Source organism: Muscardinus avellanarius, assembly GCF_963383645.1.
Source record: "Muscardinus avellanarius genome assembly, chromosome: X".
Lineage (NCBI taxonomy): Eukaryota > Metazoa > Chordata > Mammalia > Rodentia > Gliridae > Muscardinus > Muscardinus avellanarius.
In genome coordinates, this window is record NC_137792.1 from 94,391,802 (window position 1) to 94,409,686 (window position 17,885).

General features: G+C 35.1%; 1 protein-coding gene across 2 annotated transcripts in view; it reads right to left on the reverse strand.

Moving 5' to 3' along the window:
- ALG13 (ALG13 UDP-N-acetylglucosaminyltransferase subunit) overlaps nt 1–17,885 on the reverse strand; it is a gene marked incomplete at both ends in the record, with an annotated part of 80,724 nt that overhangs the window by 28,082 nt on the left and 34,757 nt on the right. For both annotated transcript variants that reach the window (XM_080719402.1, XM_080719401.1), the window contains 14 exons: nt 374–491; nt 902–1,058; nt 1,217–1,330; nt 2,187–2,433; nt 3,367–3,494; nt 4,718–4,818; nt 5,155–5,219; nt 6,760–6,868; nt 7,805–7,880; nt 10,346–10,508; nt 10,605–10,686; nt 15,459–15,531; nt 16,326–16,372; nt 17,002–17,052. In XM_080719402.1, coding sequence (XP_080575528.1) covers nt 374–491; nt 902–1,058; nt 1,217–1,330; nt 2,187–2,433; nt 3,367–3,494; nt 4,718–4,818; nt 5,155–5,219; nt 6,760–6,868; nt 7,805–7,880; nt 10,346–10,508; nt 10,605–10,686; nt 15,459–15,531; nt 16,326–16,372; nt 17,002–17,052 — 1,531 coding nt within the window. The remainder of the gene's footprint in view (nt 1–373; nt 492–901; nt 1,059–1,216; nt 1,331–2,186; nt 2,434–3,366; nt 3,495–4,717; nt 4,819–5,154; nt 5,220–6,759; nt 6,869–7,804; nt 7,881–10,345; nt 10,509–10,604; nt 10,687–15,458; nt 15,532–16,325; nt 16,373–17,001; nt 17,053–17,885) is intronic.

Here is a 17,885-nt window from a genome sequence, read left to right on the forward strand (position 1 = left end):
GGATTTAATAAGCAGTAATGTTTATAGATCAAGCAGACTTCTTTGGGTGAAGAAGTTACTTCATAGCAGTCTTGGAAAATAATAGCTGGTCATAGGCAAAGCCTAAGATATACAAACTGTGAATAGCACCTTACTAATAAGGAATACATGTTTTCCACACTGAAACCTCACCAAATCAAAAGTCACTAAAGACCTATTCAGAAAGCTAAAAAAATTTTAACACTGTAGTGACTTATAAAAAGTTTGTTCATTTGAGGACTATCAGAACATCTTTGAAAACCAAGGAAGATGACATAAAAATCTCTCTTTCAAAACAACTTAACAGAAAGCAGTGAAAGCCCAAAACTAAACCTTCCGTGTACGAGTTACTCACCATTGTCATTCTGGATGTTGTTCTCTGAATTCAACATCTGTTTACCTGAGCCATGTCCCCGCCTCCCAACACAGTATCCTGAAGCAGCTGGAACCATTACAGAGGGACTTCCATGGTTCTGTACCAAAGAAAGATACATATAGTTTTTCATATATAGAAAAAAAGCTAGAGGGATATTTCTAAAATCAATCAGTTATACTGCATAGTGCTACTGTAAGAATAAGTTGCTAAATGTTTTAAATTTTTATTTAGAATAAAAATATATGTAAAATAATGAATGATCAAGAAAACAGAAAATATGAGCCCCATATACAGCCAAGACTGTCAACTTCTAACTGCTTCTCTAAGCACAGCTTTAAAAATAGTCTCTTCTCTCATCTTTTCCTTAAAAACTCTAAGAAAAAAGCTCATGCTTTCCAAGATGGGCTTTATTCAGTTGTCCATAAAAAAATGCTTATTATTTATACACAGTCTTTGCTTCAAGTAAAAAAGTAATCAGATTTCTAAGTGAAGTTTTGACTCACATACCGGTAAAGATGGATAAGCAGTCTGATCACCTTGGACTTCATAAAAAGTAACAGTTTCTTCTAAGCCTCTAGGGATCTGTCCATTCTCTGGGGGAAAGCCATACTGGCACTCCTTATTAATAAAATGCATCTGGCGGTGGTGACTACGCCTAAAGGAACTTAAGTAGTTCAGAAAATAAATTTAAAAAGATAAAATATGGTAGTTAATGTCTTTGTAATTTCTAAATAACAATTCAAACATCTCAGAGTTGACACTTAAAATGAAACCAGACTTATCCATTATTTCTGACTTTCAACCCTTATTTATAAGGCTTACCGAGATCTATAGGAGAAGTTATCATAGTTCTGGCAGCACCTTTTACCTGGGCCAGAGTAAAAACCAAGTTTAGGACCTGGCATGTTCTGCCTGTTCACAAAGCGAGATGAATCCCTAGGAATAAAAAGAAAATCAATCAATCAAAATAAAAACAGCCAGGCTTGGTGGCACAAGCTTGTAATCCCCACACTTGGGAGGAGGAGACAGGAGAATCGCGTGGGTTCGGAGTCAGCCACGCTGGCTTAAGAGACCCTGTTTCCAAATAAAAATATAAAATAGGTCTGGGAGTGTAGCCCGAAAGTAGAAGGGCTTCCAGGAACCCCAGTACCACCAAAAAAAAAAAAATAAAAATAAAAAATAAATAAAAACAGAAATTTTTACTCACTTTAGTCTCTGTAGTTAAATGGAATTACAATACATTTCTGAAACCACTCAACTAGAGAGAGCTTTACTTTTTTTAATACTGGAATTAGGCCTATCAATTATTAACGAATACAGTGCCATATATCACACAGACACTCATTTTGATGGCCTTTTATACTCAACTATCTCTCCAATAGTTTTATATTTCCCTAGGCTAATAGAAAATATAAATCTGCCAATAAATTCATCTGACAAGAACTTATGTGTCATCAGTTCTATGTTCTTTGTTTCCGTAGTACTAGGGATAGAACCCAGGCACCTTCTAACTCCAGACTACACCCTCAAACCTATTTTATTTTTTACTTGGAAACAGAAACTTGCTAAGTTGCTGAGGCTGGCCTGGAATCTGCGATCCTCACATCTCAGCCTCCCAAGTACTGGAATTAGAAATGTAAGCCATCATGCTTGGCTCTATGCTCTCTTTAGAAACAGAGTATAAAACTATCCTTAAACTATATTTCTCACTTCTAGCATAATTCTATCTAGTAATTGCTTCCAAGATATAAACAAAAACATATATTATTATGAAAGTTAAGTTAAATCTCACCTGGGCATACCGTATCCTCGACCTTGTCTCTGAGGCGAATGTTGAGGATGAAAATGTTCATTGGACATAACATTACCAGCTGTCTGTGAGTAGTGGAGTTGAGGGTTATGCCCATAATGTATAGTATGCTGAAGCCTGGGTGGGAGAAGTGGGTCTTCCCTGTTGTAAGCCATAGTCATGTAAACCTCTTTCCCTCGAACTTTCTTGAACATCTTCTTCCGTTGCTTCATGTCCATCTCTGACATAGCTTTCAGACAAAAAAGGAGCAAATAAGCCTCATAACCAAAGCAAAAGGCAGTGTCCAAAATTTCCTTAAATTCTCAGATGCTTTTCTTGAGAACAAACAAAATAAATTATAGGAAAATAGTTTTTGTATATTTCAAGGATGTACTAAATCTTCCATTTGAAAAGGCAAAACCAGCAGATAATTTCTGTATTGTTATTTCAACATTCTCTTTAATATAGGTACTTCTGGTCATCGAAACATTGAGTCATTCTGTCACCTCCATTTCTGTTCTTCAAGAAATTATGCTTATTATCTCTGGCCTTTTTTTGCATAGTACTGGGGATTAAATCTAGACTTTTGTGCACAATATGCAAGGACTCTACCACTAAGATACATTGCCAGTATTTTTCATTTGATTAAGAGACACGGCCTAAGTTCCCTGGGCTGACATCAAATTTATAATCTTCTTACTTCTGCCTCCCAAATAGCTAGGATTAAAGGCATACACCACTCTGCCCAGCTTCTGGATGCTTCTAAGAGGTATCTTCCTGGCTTTTTGAAAAATATTTTTCTTTCAAATTGTGAAGTCATATATCTACACTAACTTAAATTTACACAAAGTTTCTTAGAATAGTGGTTTCTCATTCAGGGACAATTTTGCTCCTTCCTCTTTCAGGGTATATTTGGCAGTATCTGGAGACTTTTTTAATTATCAGAACTAGGAAGAGGATATCACTGGCATCCAGTGAGTGGAAGCTAGGGATCATCCTACAATGCACATAATAGCCCCAATCACACCAATAAAACCTCAGCTACCCTAAAATGCCAACAGTGTGAAGATTGAGAAGCCCTACCCTAAGAGATATATGATAAGCCTTAAAAACACAAAGTAGTTAAGTAAAAAAGCATACAAAAAAAGAAAAATAAAATAATAAAAACCTTTAGCATACAAACCTATTTCCGGGATATAGCTTCCAGGCATTTTTTGGTAACTTCTTCCTTTACGACTAGACATAGCATTCCAGGCAGGAACAGGTGTCACTTGAGTAGCAGGTTTTAAGTTAGCCAGTGGAACAACATGCCTAAAAGGTAAAGATATCACCATGAAACCACTGTAAAACAAAAACTTAACTTTTAATTAGTACACATACATCACTCCTCTTGTTTCATTTTCAAGTGTATTTTACTTAAACCTAATGACACTAGCTTCCCTGTTTAGCTTTGGTTAATATTTTTAGGCCAGAAAACCTAAGAGCAGTTTGTAAAATTCACAGCTGTTTGTACTACCTATCACACATTTAGAAGACTGTGGTAGAATTTATTAGTTCACAAATATTTGCTGCCCCTCCTAAGACAAAGATCATATTTTCTCACCCCAATGACATGAGGCTTGGCTATATAAACCATTTACTTGGCCAATAAAATGTGAGATGTTTTAAGGACCAGCAAATGGTCTATCAGGTTTTCATTTTTCCCCCTGCCTTTGGTCACAGAAGCATGTGTCAAAACAGAACCTGCTGGCCTGAGTCCTCCTTTATTGACTATGTACATACTAAATGAGAAATGAAATTCATTTTGTTTAGCTGCTGAGATTTTTTTAATCCAATGGTTCTTAAAGTGGATCAATAGCATTAGCATCATCTGGAAACTTGTTAAAATTTCAAGTTCTTGGGCCCCATACCAGATGTATTGAATCAGAAACCTAAGAGGATTTGGTTTCCTTTGTATTTTCAGACACCCTCCAGGAAAAAATTAAAAAGGACTGGACTAAGCCAGGTGTGGTGGCACATGCCTATAATTCAAGTAATTGAGAAGCTAAGACAGGAGGATTGTAGATTTTCAGCCAGACTCAGAAATACGCAAGGCCCTCTGCAACTTTGACTTTGTTTCAAAATAAAAAATAGAAAAAGGGCTGGAGGGTGTAGCTCAGATGCAGAACGCCCCTGGGCTCAATCCCCAGTATTACAAGAAAAAAGGAAAAAAGAACTGGACTTGCTTTCGTAAATACTAGCAGAAACTCAGCAAATCATTACCTTTCAAATTACTATAGTTTTATATCAAAATTCTGTTGTACTTAATATTTCTAATAAGTTGGCTAGTAATTAAGGTTTGGAAACTTTTGAACATAAGTGATACCTTTATTGATATTTTATACTTCAATACTTTTTAATTCCAGATAATTAGGCCAGTACCAGATATAACTCTTGCTTTCTTACTAGGATCCTATTAATTCTGAATGTAATGTTTATGAAAAGGAAACAGGAGTCAAAGATTTTTTTAACAGAACAAATTATTATATTCTTACTTTTCTGCCAATTCTTCAATGAAAACTGTTACTGAATGGTTCTCATTTCCAACTTCTTGAATATGAGCATTATAATATTTCCCACCTGATTCCAAGCGAACCTAAAAGACAGAAAGACATGATAATTCAACTAGTCTCAAGTTTACTGAAAGATCTTGACTTTGAAAACAAAAATTCCACTTTTCTCCAAATGAAGTTCAATGCATGTCCATATATTTTAAAAAGTAATTGACATTGATACTACAGTCTGGGTCAATGGAGGAGGCACATACTATAAGAGCCTTATATTAATCATCACATTTAGTCTATGGTTAGAATTTAACACAAATATTAAAAACTTTTTTAGGATATTTTATAAGTCTTGCTCAACTCATATTAATGACTAAAAGCACAATCTTGAAGAAACAAACTATTGATTCTTTAAAGAAGAAACTAACCTGGCACTTGTCTCCCAAAAAGTACTGTTTCCCAGCATACTCCATGTAATCAGATTTTTGAAGTTCTATTAAAAGAAAAAGAAATTTCAAGCACAACTGAATTTGTCTCTTTCCTATCTTACATATTATTTAATTTCCTAATTTACGTTTATCATACTACATTTGACAGAGTTACCTACTACAAGATAAAATCTGACGAGAAAGTCCCAAAGGGCCATTCTATAACTCTTGATGGATTATTTCTCTTGTCAACTTAATTTGAAGTAGTCAGAATAGTTTTGTACTTTAAAATATAAATCAGCAGAAACTGGATGGTTCTAGTATCAGTTTGTCACTAAAAAGGCACAATGTGAAAGTAATACTATGCATCTTCTTTTAAGTCTATTTTTTTAAAACAACAAGCAACTTTAAAAAAAAGATCTTAAGCTCCTAACTATTAAGTACAGAGGTTCAATTCGTTCAAGTATGGGACAGTATAAGCTTATCTTGAAAACAATAATTTAAGGCCTAATTTGATCAATTAAGTTATAAGGAGAGACAACCAATTCTTTTTTTTTTTTTTTTTTTTGGTGGCACTGGGGTTCCAGGAAACCCTTCTACCTCCGGGCTATACTCCCAGACCCATTTTTATACTTTTTTATTTGGAAACAGGGTCTCTTAAGCCAGTGTGGCTGGCTTTAAACCTGTGCGATCCTCCTGTCTCCACCTCCCAAGCACGGGGATTAACAAGCATGTGCCACCACACCTGGCAGAGACAACCAATTCTTATCTCAAGAGTTGGTAAGTTTTTTTCTGTAAAGACCCAGATAGCCAGTATATTCTTATATGCTGGGTACTAGGGATTGAAACCAAATGCACTTAAACCATAGAATTTTGTCCCTAGCCATTTTTATTTTTTGTGGTAATAGAGATTAAACCTGAAGGCATTCTACTAATAAGCTATACCCCAGCCTGATTTTATTTTAAAACAGGATCTAATTTGCTGAAGCTAGCCTCAAACCTGTAATACTCTTATTTCACCCTCCCAAGTACTAATTGCAAGGGTGCACCACTGTGCTAGCCAGATAATAATAGTTTAGGCTTTGTGGGCCAGACTCTGTCAGAATTACTAAAATCTGTAAAACTGAATTTATGAACACTTTTTACATTTTTTATAATTTTCATATGTTACAATATACTGTTTTTTCCCTGCCATTAAAAAATGTAAAACCCATTCTTAGTACATAGACCAAACAAAATAAGTATTGGATCAGATATGGCCCACAGGCCTGATCTATTCATTTGTCAATGAGGACAATCTTAACAATTTCAGATGAGTTTGTTCTCAGTCACTAAGTTTCTGGTTCTCCTAAAGTTATTTCTAGTCTATCTCCACATAGTCTTTGCAAAGTTAGAGTCCCATATAAGCATCAGTCTATAAAGGATCCCTGCCCCACTTCTAAGACTATTTGTTTCCTCCTTCAGATTTAAATCATATATAGAGTAAGATACCAGGCTGTGTTTTTTTTTTTTTTTAACATGTTGAGATGTTAAAGAAACAATGTGCAAAGTTATTCTCCTGGATCTGTCAGGATTCAATAAAGTACCTTGTTGGTATTATATTACCTTTTCTGCTGTCCAACCAAACATCAAATTCTACATTACGATAGATTTCTGGATCCAGGGCTTTAAGCACCTTATATGGAAGTAGCATCTTTGATGGACTTTCTGGAAACTAAAATAAAATTAATTGAGCTATAAATTCAACATTTTTAGCTTCTCTGAGGAAGAAATACTAAGGTATTTTTGTCTTTTAAAAATATGTATACATGGCTCCCTTTATTAAAATGAGAAACAGCACAATAAATTTTACCATGTATTTTGAAAATCAGAAGACTAAATAAGTAAAATGCAAATAACCCGTAATATTTAATATAGCAGAAGAGAAATATTGCCTAGAGTAGCCAACAACCCAGGGTACATATAAACCAATGCAAAAACACATCAGAATAAAAAAAGCAGTCAGAACTATTCAACAAGTATTGAACAAGTTCCTGTATCCTAAAATCACCTGGGAATATTTGAATTTTACTGTGGCAAAATTCTGTTATAATTTCCAAATAAACTATAACTTTACTTGTGCTTTCCAGGAATTTCATTCCAAAATTACCAGAATTTGAGGGATACACAGACATTTTTATAATACTATTTGCCCTATTTATCTAAACTCAAACTGAAGGCCAACTTGACTTTAGGCCCATACAGATGACAAAATTTCTTCTGTTTCTCATACTTTAGCACTTACTTTCTTAGAATAGAATAGGTGCAGTCATTATGTTCCCTAATTTAAAAAGCAACATTAGCAATCAGAAGATTGATTACAAACAAAATATTGGGAGTATAATATTATTCTAACATAAAAACAAAAGCTTTTAAATATTTAAGTGTTTAAAGTTTGTTTTGAAAAATCTAAAATCCCTAAAATAAATTTCAAAGAAAACAAAACACATGTTTCATATTTTTGGATAGGTAAAAATTTCATACAGGAAAACATGACAAATTCTCCCCCAGCCCAATGTAATTAGAATGGACCATCTGATCTTAACTATTTTAGGCAATGATCCTACAAGATTAAGAGTAAGAAATTTTTTTACTTTAGAAAATATCAAACCTTTGATTCTTCTGATCCTTGATTATAGCCTTCTGGTACATTTTCAACACTACAGCGGGCAGCCAGCTCTTCAGTCCTAATTTAAAAGATTTAACAGCAAAGAACTTTATATAGAAGTAGAGTAGTTACTGGTACATGACTACACCACCACCTAGTGTCAGAGTAGCTCAGTTATAAAAACAAGGCAAATATTTTCATCCAGCATCTGCACATTATACTATTTATAAGTATGTGCTACAATATACTTAGCAGATTATCTACTATATATAATACCTTCTGTGGTGACACCTTCGTTTTTTGTGTGTGGTGGTAGTGGGGGTGGAACCCAGAGGCTTTCTCCCTCCGGGCTATACTCCCAGACCTATTTTATATTTTATTTGGAAACAGGGTCTCACTAAGTTGCTGAGAGCCTCACTAAGTAGCCGAGGCTGGCTTCAACCCTGTGCGATCCTTCCGTCTCAGCCTCCCAAGTGCAGGGATTACAAGTATGCGCCACCATGCCTGGCCAATACCTTCTTTTTTGTGTAATGGAGATTGAACCCAGGAACATTCTAACTCTGCTATACTCCCAGGTGGTTTTTAAATTTTGAAACAGAGTTTCATTAGGTTGTGGTGAGCCTTGCTATGTTGCTGTATCTGTTTTCAAACCTGCAAACCTCCTGTCTCAGCCTCCCAAGTAGTGAAATTACAGTCCCATGCCACCATGCCTGGCTTTATGACATGCTCTTTAAAGTGGTCCCTATGATCACAATTCCTGGTGTTAATTCATACCCTTGAAATCCCCTCTTCTCCTTAAGTTTGCTTCAAATGAATACATAGGACTTATGTGACTATACTACAAAAGACTATAGCACCACCCATCTTGCTGTTTTCTCTCCTGCTGCCTGTAAGGAATCAAGCAGCCATGTTCAAGCAGTGTGGAAAGGAGCTAAAGGTTACCTCTGAATAAAAATCAAGGCTCTTCATCCTACAGCCGGAAAGAACTAAGTGCTATCAAGAATTTTGAGTGAGAAAATGGCTCTTTCCACAGTCAAAGTTCCAGTTAAGATATTTCATTACATTTTTGTGAAAACCTCAGCAAAAGATGAGATGCAGCTGACTTCACACTCAGATTCATAACTCACATTAAGTTGTCAAATAAGTGCTGCTTTAAGCTGCCATATTTGTGGTAATATTGTTACACAGTACATAACTGATATAAGTCTAAAGTCTTCAAGATGAGTAATAAGTGAAGAATGAAGCAAATTTTATACACAAACACACACACACAAGATAATCATCTCTAATAGTCTCAGATAAGCCTTAAAAACTACCTTCTACCACAAAGAAAAAAACTTGGAAGCATTACATGTCAAAGAGGTAAAACAAGACTAAAACACAGAGGACATCTGTCTGGCAAACCTTCCTGAATTTCCAGACAGAACAAGAAACCAGAAAGAAATGTAAGACAACACAACAACCAGGTGTGGTGGTGCATGCCTGTAATTCCAGTATTTGGGGGGCTGAGAGGAGTATAGTGAGCTCAAGGACAACATTAGCAATTTATTGAGACCCTGTTTCAAAATAAAAAATAAAATAGGGCTGGAGGAGGATAGTTCAGAGGTAGACCACCCCTGGGTTAAATGCCTAGTACCATGAAAATAAAAAAACAATGCCCACTTTCCCACTGTATTATCAAAAATCCAAAATTGTTTTTTGTTGGCATCTGTGTGTGTCGAAGGGACAATAGGAATTAAACCCGGGGGCATTCTACCTCCAAGCTACACCTCCAGCCCTATTTTATATTTTATTTTGAAACATGGTCTTGTTAGATTGATAAGAGTATCACTACTTGCTGAGACTATCTTTGAACCTGCAATCCTCCTGTCTCAGCCTCCCAAACTACTAGGATTATAGGCATGTACCACCATGCCTGGCTAAATCCAAAGTTTTTAACAGATCTATTTAAATAATATATGCAAAAATATTATTTCTTTCCTCAGAGGAACACAATCGATATTTTTAGGATACTCAATTAGGATACTCTATTAGCCTGAGTTTCTATGAGCTAGATATGCATGTCAAACATTTAAGATTAATTACCATTTCAAAATCATGATCCATATCCATATCCTACCTATACAAGAATACCTAGGTGTAGTTATTTTTTAAAAAGCAGGTTTTCTAGCCCCAATCTAGTCTCAAATTTTGTAAAGGTAGGCCCAGAAAATTTTATTTCTAATAAGCACTCTGCGTAATTCATATACATCTCAAGTTTGAGAATCACTGGATTCAATAATTCTAACGTCTCTTATAGCAAAAAATACGGATCGTGACTTGAACAGAAACACTAGTTTAAACATTTCAAAATATATCAGTTTGGCAAAATTTCTCTTCCCTCATTAAAAAAAAATATACAGCTTTAACATGCATGAACATATGCAGATATAATTAAGTCATAAGCTTGTCAGGCAATGACCTTTCTACTTCTTTCAAATGATGTACAGGAGAAAGAGAACATGAATATCATGTAGTTGACATTATTTCCTTTCCCTTCATTACCTATCCTCAGTTGAACTCTTGTTATCAATATGGGCATCCTCACTTCCAGTTACAGCATTATTTCTGTTCTTCTTAGAACCACTTCGAAATAAGCCAACTGCAGTTTTCAACATTTCTTCATCCACAACAAACACATCTTTATAGAGAATTTCATACAGTACAGCTGGAAGAAAATAAAGTGCCAAAAAAATTTCATAACACTGGCGATGAGTTATATGAAATCAATCACACCCCAAATATTTATGAAATTTTCACATACCCTGACAAACGGCTGCATTTGATTGAAATTGTTTTGAGTACACAGAATCATAATGACCATTATTTGAACAGCAGAGTATAATCTGAAGGAAAACACACAGAACAATGAAGTTAATGTTACATAAATACCTTACAATCATAAAATTTACTTGGTAGCTAAGGTGAAATTAAGTAGGCAACGAGTAACAGACAAACTAAATGAATTTATTTCTAAAGTCATTTTAAAATTTAAATGTAAGTAAATAGAGTATTTGTCTTACAAAGAGATTTTGACAATGACTCTAAAATGCCAAGATTAAAATCACTAGTGAAACTATACTGTGAGTCTCAATCACATGTTCTGAACACACAAAACGATTCCTGTTTTACAAATTTGCATTAAGACAAGAACTTTTATAACTAAATGCCTAACAGATATGACAAGTACTACTGTAACTTGTAAGAAGATTGGAGAAATTATATCCAACATCTAAATATCCAAAATTCAGACTAAGGGACAAAAGGAACTTTGTATAATTTATTCCAGAGGCTATCCAATGAAAAATAATATAGTCAAAATATTATCTAGGAGGGATACTGCTAGAGAATTTTTTCTCAATGAACTGAGACACTGAGATGACAACAAAAATGAGAGGATAGATTAGCTGACTCCTACAACCCCAAGGATTAAAAAATACAAAAGTCATACCTGTTAACCAAAAATTTGAGTAAATTCCCAGTTTGATGAAACTTGATTACCTAACAGGTTTAAAACATTTTATTTTTTTTTCCAAAAATTTGTCTTGAATTAAGGAATGTAATCCCTTTAAAATTAAAACTATTTCATTCTGAAGCTGTGTGGTAACAGCAACTTGAGATACGAAATATGTATTCCATGATCTATGGCTCTATGAAAGGATGTTGCAACCAAGCTTTCCTTTATAGAAATATATCTTAAGCATCATTTATTGCTACCCGGAACTAATGTCTCCCAATATCAAGTTCTCTGATCCAAGGGCTATTTTCCCATAAACTATTTATTTATTTATTTATTTATTTATTTATTTATTTATTTATTTATTTGCAGTACTGGGGATTAAACCCAAGGGGCATTCTACCTCTGAGCTACACCCTCAGTCCTATTTTTATAATTTATTTTGAAACAGGGTCTCACTAAGTTGCCCAGGGACGCACCAGGTAGCTAAGCCTGGCTGCAAACCTGCGGACATCCTGTCTCAGCCTCCCAAGTACTGGGATTACAAGCATGTGCCACCATGTCCTGCTTCCCCTAAACTTTAAAAAAAATCAAAACTCAATTAACCTCAGCCTTCTTCCTCCCCTACCCTTCCTTTCTGGCCTTGCTGAGGTTTCCCCTCCATTATGCGGAGTCACTCTGGTATCCCAAATACTCCCTAGCTTGAGCATATTAGAGAAAACATATGTCCCTTCTCTTTCTGTGTTTGGCTAATCTTACTTATATGTATATACTTGTGAATATAACACTGTTAACTTGGACACTCAGTATTGGGAGGAAGAAAAAAGTGGAAGCAGGAGGGGTACAAAGAATTGTGTAAATATATGCCATTGTCAACATGATCCATATTATGATGTTAGAATATAGTGTAGCAACAAAATAAATAAAGCCAGGTGTGGTGGCACACACTTGTAATACCGGCATTTGGGGGGGCTGAGACAGGAGAATGGCAGTTCGCAGACAGCCTCAACTACTTAGTGAGGCCCTTTCTAACTCAGTGAGACCCTGTTTCAAAATAAAGAATAAGAAATAGAGATAAAGATGTAGCTCAAAGGTTGAATGCCCCTGGGTTCCATGCCCAGTACTGCAATAAATAAATAAATAAATAAATAAATAAATAAATAATCCATGAAAAAAATCAAAACTCCAACTGTCAGTATCATCCATTTCTAAGTATGAGGGCCAAGTGTCAAAATAAGTAACCCACAGTAAAGTATACTTTGTGAATAAGTTCCACTCATCACAAAGGCATTTGAATTTATTAACATAAAGAGCAGTGAGCAGATTTTGAGCTGAAAAGCCCTTTGAATTTTGGTTATTCTTAACCAAACATAGAAAGCAAAACATAGAAAGCAAAAGACATCATGAGAGTATTAGGTGCTTATATATTTGAAATGTGCTTGGAAATCTATTTTGGAAGGCTCACTAATAATATTCCCTAAGTGCTTTTTAAACATCTAAGGAATGAATATGATCTTGGAAACCAAAGCTGAGATACAGCAATAAAGTTTTCTGCAAAGCCCTTTGAATTTTTTTGAAAAGCCCTGTTAAAGAGTAAAATAACCCAGCTAATCAGAACTGGTTAAATGTTAAGAATAACCAAATAAGAAATGTTAAGGATAACCATCTACATTAAAATATAAATGCAAAGAGAATGATATAGAAGGATACTCACCAATACTTACTACCTTGACGTGCATGAGACTTAAAAGCATGAATGGTGACCCTATTTTTGCAGTACTGGGGATTGAACCCACAGGCATTCTACCTCCAAGTTTACCCCCTGCCCTCTTTTTTATTCTTTATTTTTTTGTGGGTCTGGGGATGGAACCCAGGGGCATTCGACCTACAAGCTACACCCCCTGTCCTATTTTTTATTCTTTATTTTGAAACAGTGTCTAAGTTGTAGATTGCCTCACTAAGTAGCTGAGGCTGTCTGCAAACCATGATCCTCCTGTCTCAGCCTACCAAATGCTGGAATTATAAGTATGTGCCACCACACCCGGCTTTAATTCTTTATTTTTAGTTTTTTTTTGTTTTTGTTTTTGTTTTTTTTGCAGGTCTGGGGATGGAACCCAGGGCATTTGACCTCTGAGCTACTATACCCCCTGCCCTATTTTTTATTCTTTATTTTGAAACAGGGTCTCATTAAGTTAGAAAGGGCCTCACTATATAGCTGAGGCTGTGAGCAAACCACAATCCTGCCATCTCAGCCTCCTGAATGCTAGGATTACAAGCATGCACCACCATGCCCAATTTATTCTTTGTTTTTGAAATAGCATCTAAGATGCAGAGGGCACCTCACTAAGTAGCTAAGGGTGGCCATGAACTTGCAATCCTCCTGCCTAAGCCTCCCAAGTACTGAGATAACAAGCATGTGCCCCCCCACCCCCGCTAATAGAGACCTTTTTACTTTACTATTTCTGTATTTTTGATAGATCAAGTAAGATAAGTGAAGACATCTTTCAGTAGCATTTACTTTGATACTGAATATATTCAGGAAGTTGAAAATAACCACGTAGAATGTAGAGTTAAGTCAACATAGAAAGCAAAAGACATCACGAGAGTATTAGGTGCTTATATATTTGAAATGTGCTTGGAAATCTATTTTGGAAGGCTCACTAATAATATTCCCTAAGTGCTTTTTAAACATCTAAGGAATGAATATGATCTTGGAACCCAAAGCTGAGATACAGCAATAAAGTTTTCTGCAAAGCAAAATGTCACACAACAAAAGCACCATGCTTTTTCTGTATTTTCAATATGAACAAACCAACTTTTAAAAAAACCCAGTCAAATATGTATAAACATAATCAGTGTATGCAAATATCCAATTGCTAATAAAATTAGCTCTGTCTACATGTGTACATGACTCTTACATATGACATTCTTTAGTTGTACATACTCAAAAGGTCTTTTTTATTCTTATAGTTTCCAATGGATGGTATTTCCCCTTAATTTGCTCATTATCTCTTGCAAGATACACAAGACTCATTTAAAAATCAAACTACAAAACTGTAGAAAGTAAACAGATATACAGATGTTCTCTGTGTGAATCAAGTTTTCTCTGTATAAAATTTTCTGAACAAAATGTCAGAAAAAATACTAAACTGAAGATTTAAACATCCCTTCTATAGATCTAAATGTCCAAATCTCATCTCTGGCAATGCTCTGTACAATTGCTAAAAAAATCTAATACTTCTCTTACTCAAATAATTCTGATTATACTAACCTTCAATAAGTACATAAGATTAAGTGTGTTAACATCTGAAATTTATTTTAAAATAAAAGACTGGTTAATGGATAAGTGATAACACAAGGATACTAAAACTAACAATGTACACTAAAACGTAGTAGATATATGGGTGCTCACTGAATTTTTTTTAAATGTCTGAATCTTTGAAAATATTTGTAACAAAATATAAAAAAGTTTTGACTTCTACCTATCATTATGCAACTCTGGGCTATCTTTTCAACATCACTCTCCCCATACAGCTCTTGCTTCCCCTATATAGGGATTCCTCTGAATAAACCACCCTTCATACATGATAAGACGCATTTTCTGATGAGATAAGAACACCACAACACTTTGTAAATCCCCTCAAGCATAGAACCTTGTCCTTGCCCTGAAGAAAACTTTCAGACTAATGAAAGAAATAGCCACAAATACAAATAAACACTATAATTATGTACAACTGGATAGGGGAACAAAACAGAAATAACTCAAGCAAAGCTAGGAAAGTTTCAAAGGAACTGACATTTGAGGTAAAAAAAAGAGCAGAAAAAGTATGAAAGCCAGACTATCTACAAGCATGCTATTCTAAGCATGGAAGACAATGAAACTGCCAATGAGGATTGGTACCCTTAGGACACTGAACGACTAGTTTAAGATTTTGAAGCTTATTCTCTAGTCGATGAAGATCCATTTTTTTATTACATAGAAGTGACAAGAGGAGATCTGTTTAGAGGCCTAAATAACATCACAGAGGAAGACTGGAGAGGAAAATGCTGATGGCACAGAATTTTGTCATTTATATTGTGGGTTTTTTCATTATGTATTAATATCCTTGTGAGCTAGCAGTATTCAATGTTGTTTGAGTCAATATTCACTCATCTTCTTACCTTTTCTTCAAAGCCATTATCTGTGACACAGGTTGGTGGCTTTCCAGGATGGCAATAAAGAATGAAGTCCCGACTACATGGATAGAAAGCAAAAATGGATAGGATGAGATAATGTAGTGTATGTAATAGTTATAAGAACAAGTATTTGTACTTTTAAACTACCCCCCTTATTCATGTAAAATAATCCATACGATCATCTCAATGTATGGCTTTAAAGTAACCCAAAGAAGCTAAATAATGTCAATTCATGGAAAACAGCTAACCACCCCTAAGTTCTTATAAATTTTTCTAAATGCATTTTAATTTTTATATTAATCTTTTTATTTACTTTGAAACAGGGTCTTGCTAAGTTGCTGAGGCTGGCCTCAAACCTGTGATCTTCCTGTCTTAGCCTCCCAAGTACTGGGATCACAGGGATGCACTACCACGCCTGGCTGCCATAACAGTTCTTAAAGTTACTTTTCTTTTACTCAAATAGACACAAATGCAAGAGTTAAAAAGAACATCTGTAAAAAAAAATTCTACACAAAAATCTACAAGCTGACTCGGCTAAACTTAATCAATCTATATTATCAATATATCAAACCTTGTATTTCCCCAATCCTAAGGGACTCAACAAAAAACATATACACAGCCAGGTGAAGTGGCGCACGTTTGTAATCCCCATGCTTGGGAGGTGGAGACAGGAGGATCGCGCAGGTTCGAAGCCAGCCACGCTGGGCTTAAGAGACCCTGCTTCAAAAAATATATATAAAATAGGTCTGGGAGTGTAGCCTGGAGGTAGAAGGGCTTCCAGGAACCCCAGTACCACCAAAATAAAAAATAAAAAAATAAACACAAACAGTTTAAAAAAAGGATACAACTTACTTGTAAATTAGAGAAAGAGCTCTTATTTCCAGCTGGCCAGCACTTTCCTAAACATAAATAGCACAGACTTTTTTAAAGTATTTCTAACCAGGAAGCATAAATTTTTTATAAGTTCAACAGTTTTTAGTTGTTTGGTATTGTTTCAGACAAAGAACTTATAGAACATATCATAACTTGTTTTGAGAATTATAATAGTGTGATACTCATTAACATAATCTTATCCTGAAGCAATAAACATAATGCCTGTCTTGGCCATTAATAATGACAGTTACCATGGGAGAATTACAAACAAAATAGTGTGTAAAAGTACAAAGGCATCAGGATATTTAGTATATGTGTTTTAAACCTAGAACTATGGAATTAATTTTTAAATAAGGCATGTTTTTATTATTTTACTCCCACACAAAAAGAAGAAACTTCAAATTAGGAGAATTGTTTAGAAAAGTGATGACTTTATAATAAAACTCATTACCACCCTCCTCTCCCATTTAAGTGAAAAGGCTTATGTTTCTCAACACTGTTTTGTTTCGCCAGCTTCTAAACTTTTGTAGTTAACTATTTGACTCAACACATGGCTGGCTACTTAAAATATTTAGTCTAGCTACAATGGCACAGCTGAATAGGTTACTATTCAAAATAACTCTGAAAAAAATTAAATCCCCATATTTGATCTTACCTTGGGATCTCCCAATCGTTCCAGGTATTTCTCAAAAGATCCCTCCACATACTTCAAAAACAAAACAAACTTGACTTAACCAAATATATAGCATTACTGAAATCTAAGTATATTCTGTAGTATTAACCTCTACTAGGTTTTTTTTTCAGCTTAATAACTACAGTATTAAATTTTACTTTGCATAGCACCTCAAGAAAAAAAAAGCTGCATTAAAAAAGTGTTTTTAGAATTGGTCCTGGCTTATACAAATACCAGTGCATTTCGACAATATGGCTTAAAGTTTCTTTCTTTCTTTTTTTTTTGTGGTACTGGGGATGGAACCCAAGGGTATTCTACCTCTGAGCTACAAACACAGACCTATTTTATTCTTTATTTTGAAACAGGGTCTTATTAAGTTGCAGAAGACCTCACTGAATAGCTGAGGCTGGTCACAAATCTTGATCCTCCTGTCTCAGCCTCCTAAGTACTGAGATTACAAGCATGCGCCACCATGCCTGGCTGCCTAGCCCTATTTTTATTCTATATTTTGAAACAGGGTCTCACTGAGTTGCAAAGGGCTTCACTAAATAGCCGAGGCTGGCCGCAAACTGTGATCCTCCTGACTCAGCCTCCTAAATGCTGGGATTACAAGCATGTGCCACCACGCCTGGCTTAAAGTTGCTTAAATTGCTTTTGAAATGCCAATTTAAGTAACTTGAAAGTTTTCATAAGGCCCATAAGGATCTCAAATGTGACAGTATACGTGTAATTATAATGTTAAACTGAGAAAATGTACAGAGAACATTAATTATAAAAAAGATCTGGGCACAAGGGAACTTTTGGGGATGATACAAACATTCCTTATCTGTACTGTGATGGCAGTTGCTTGACTGTGTATCAATGCA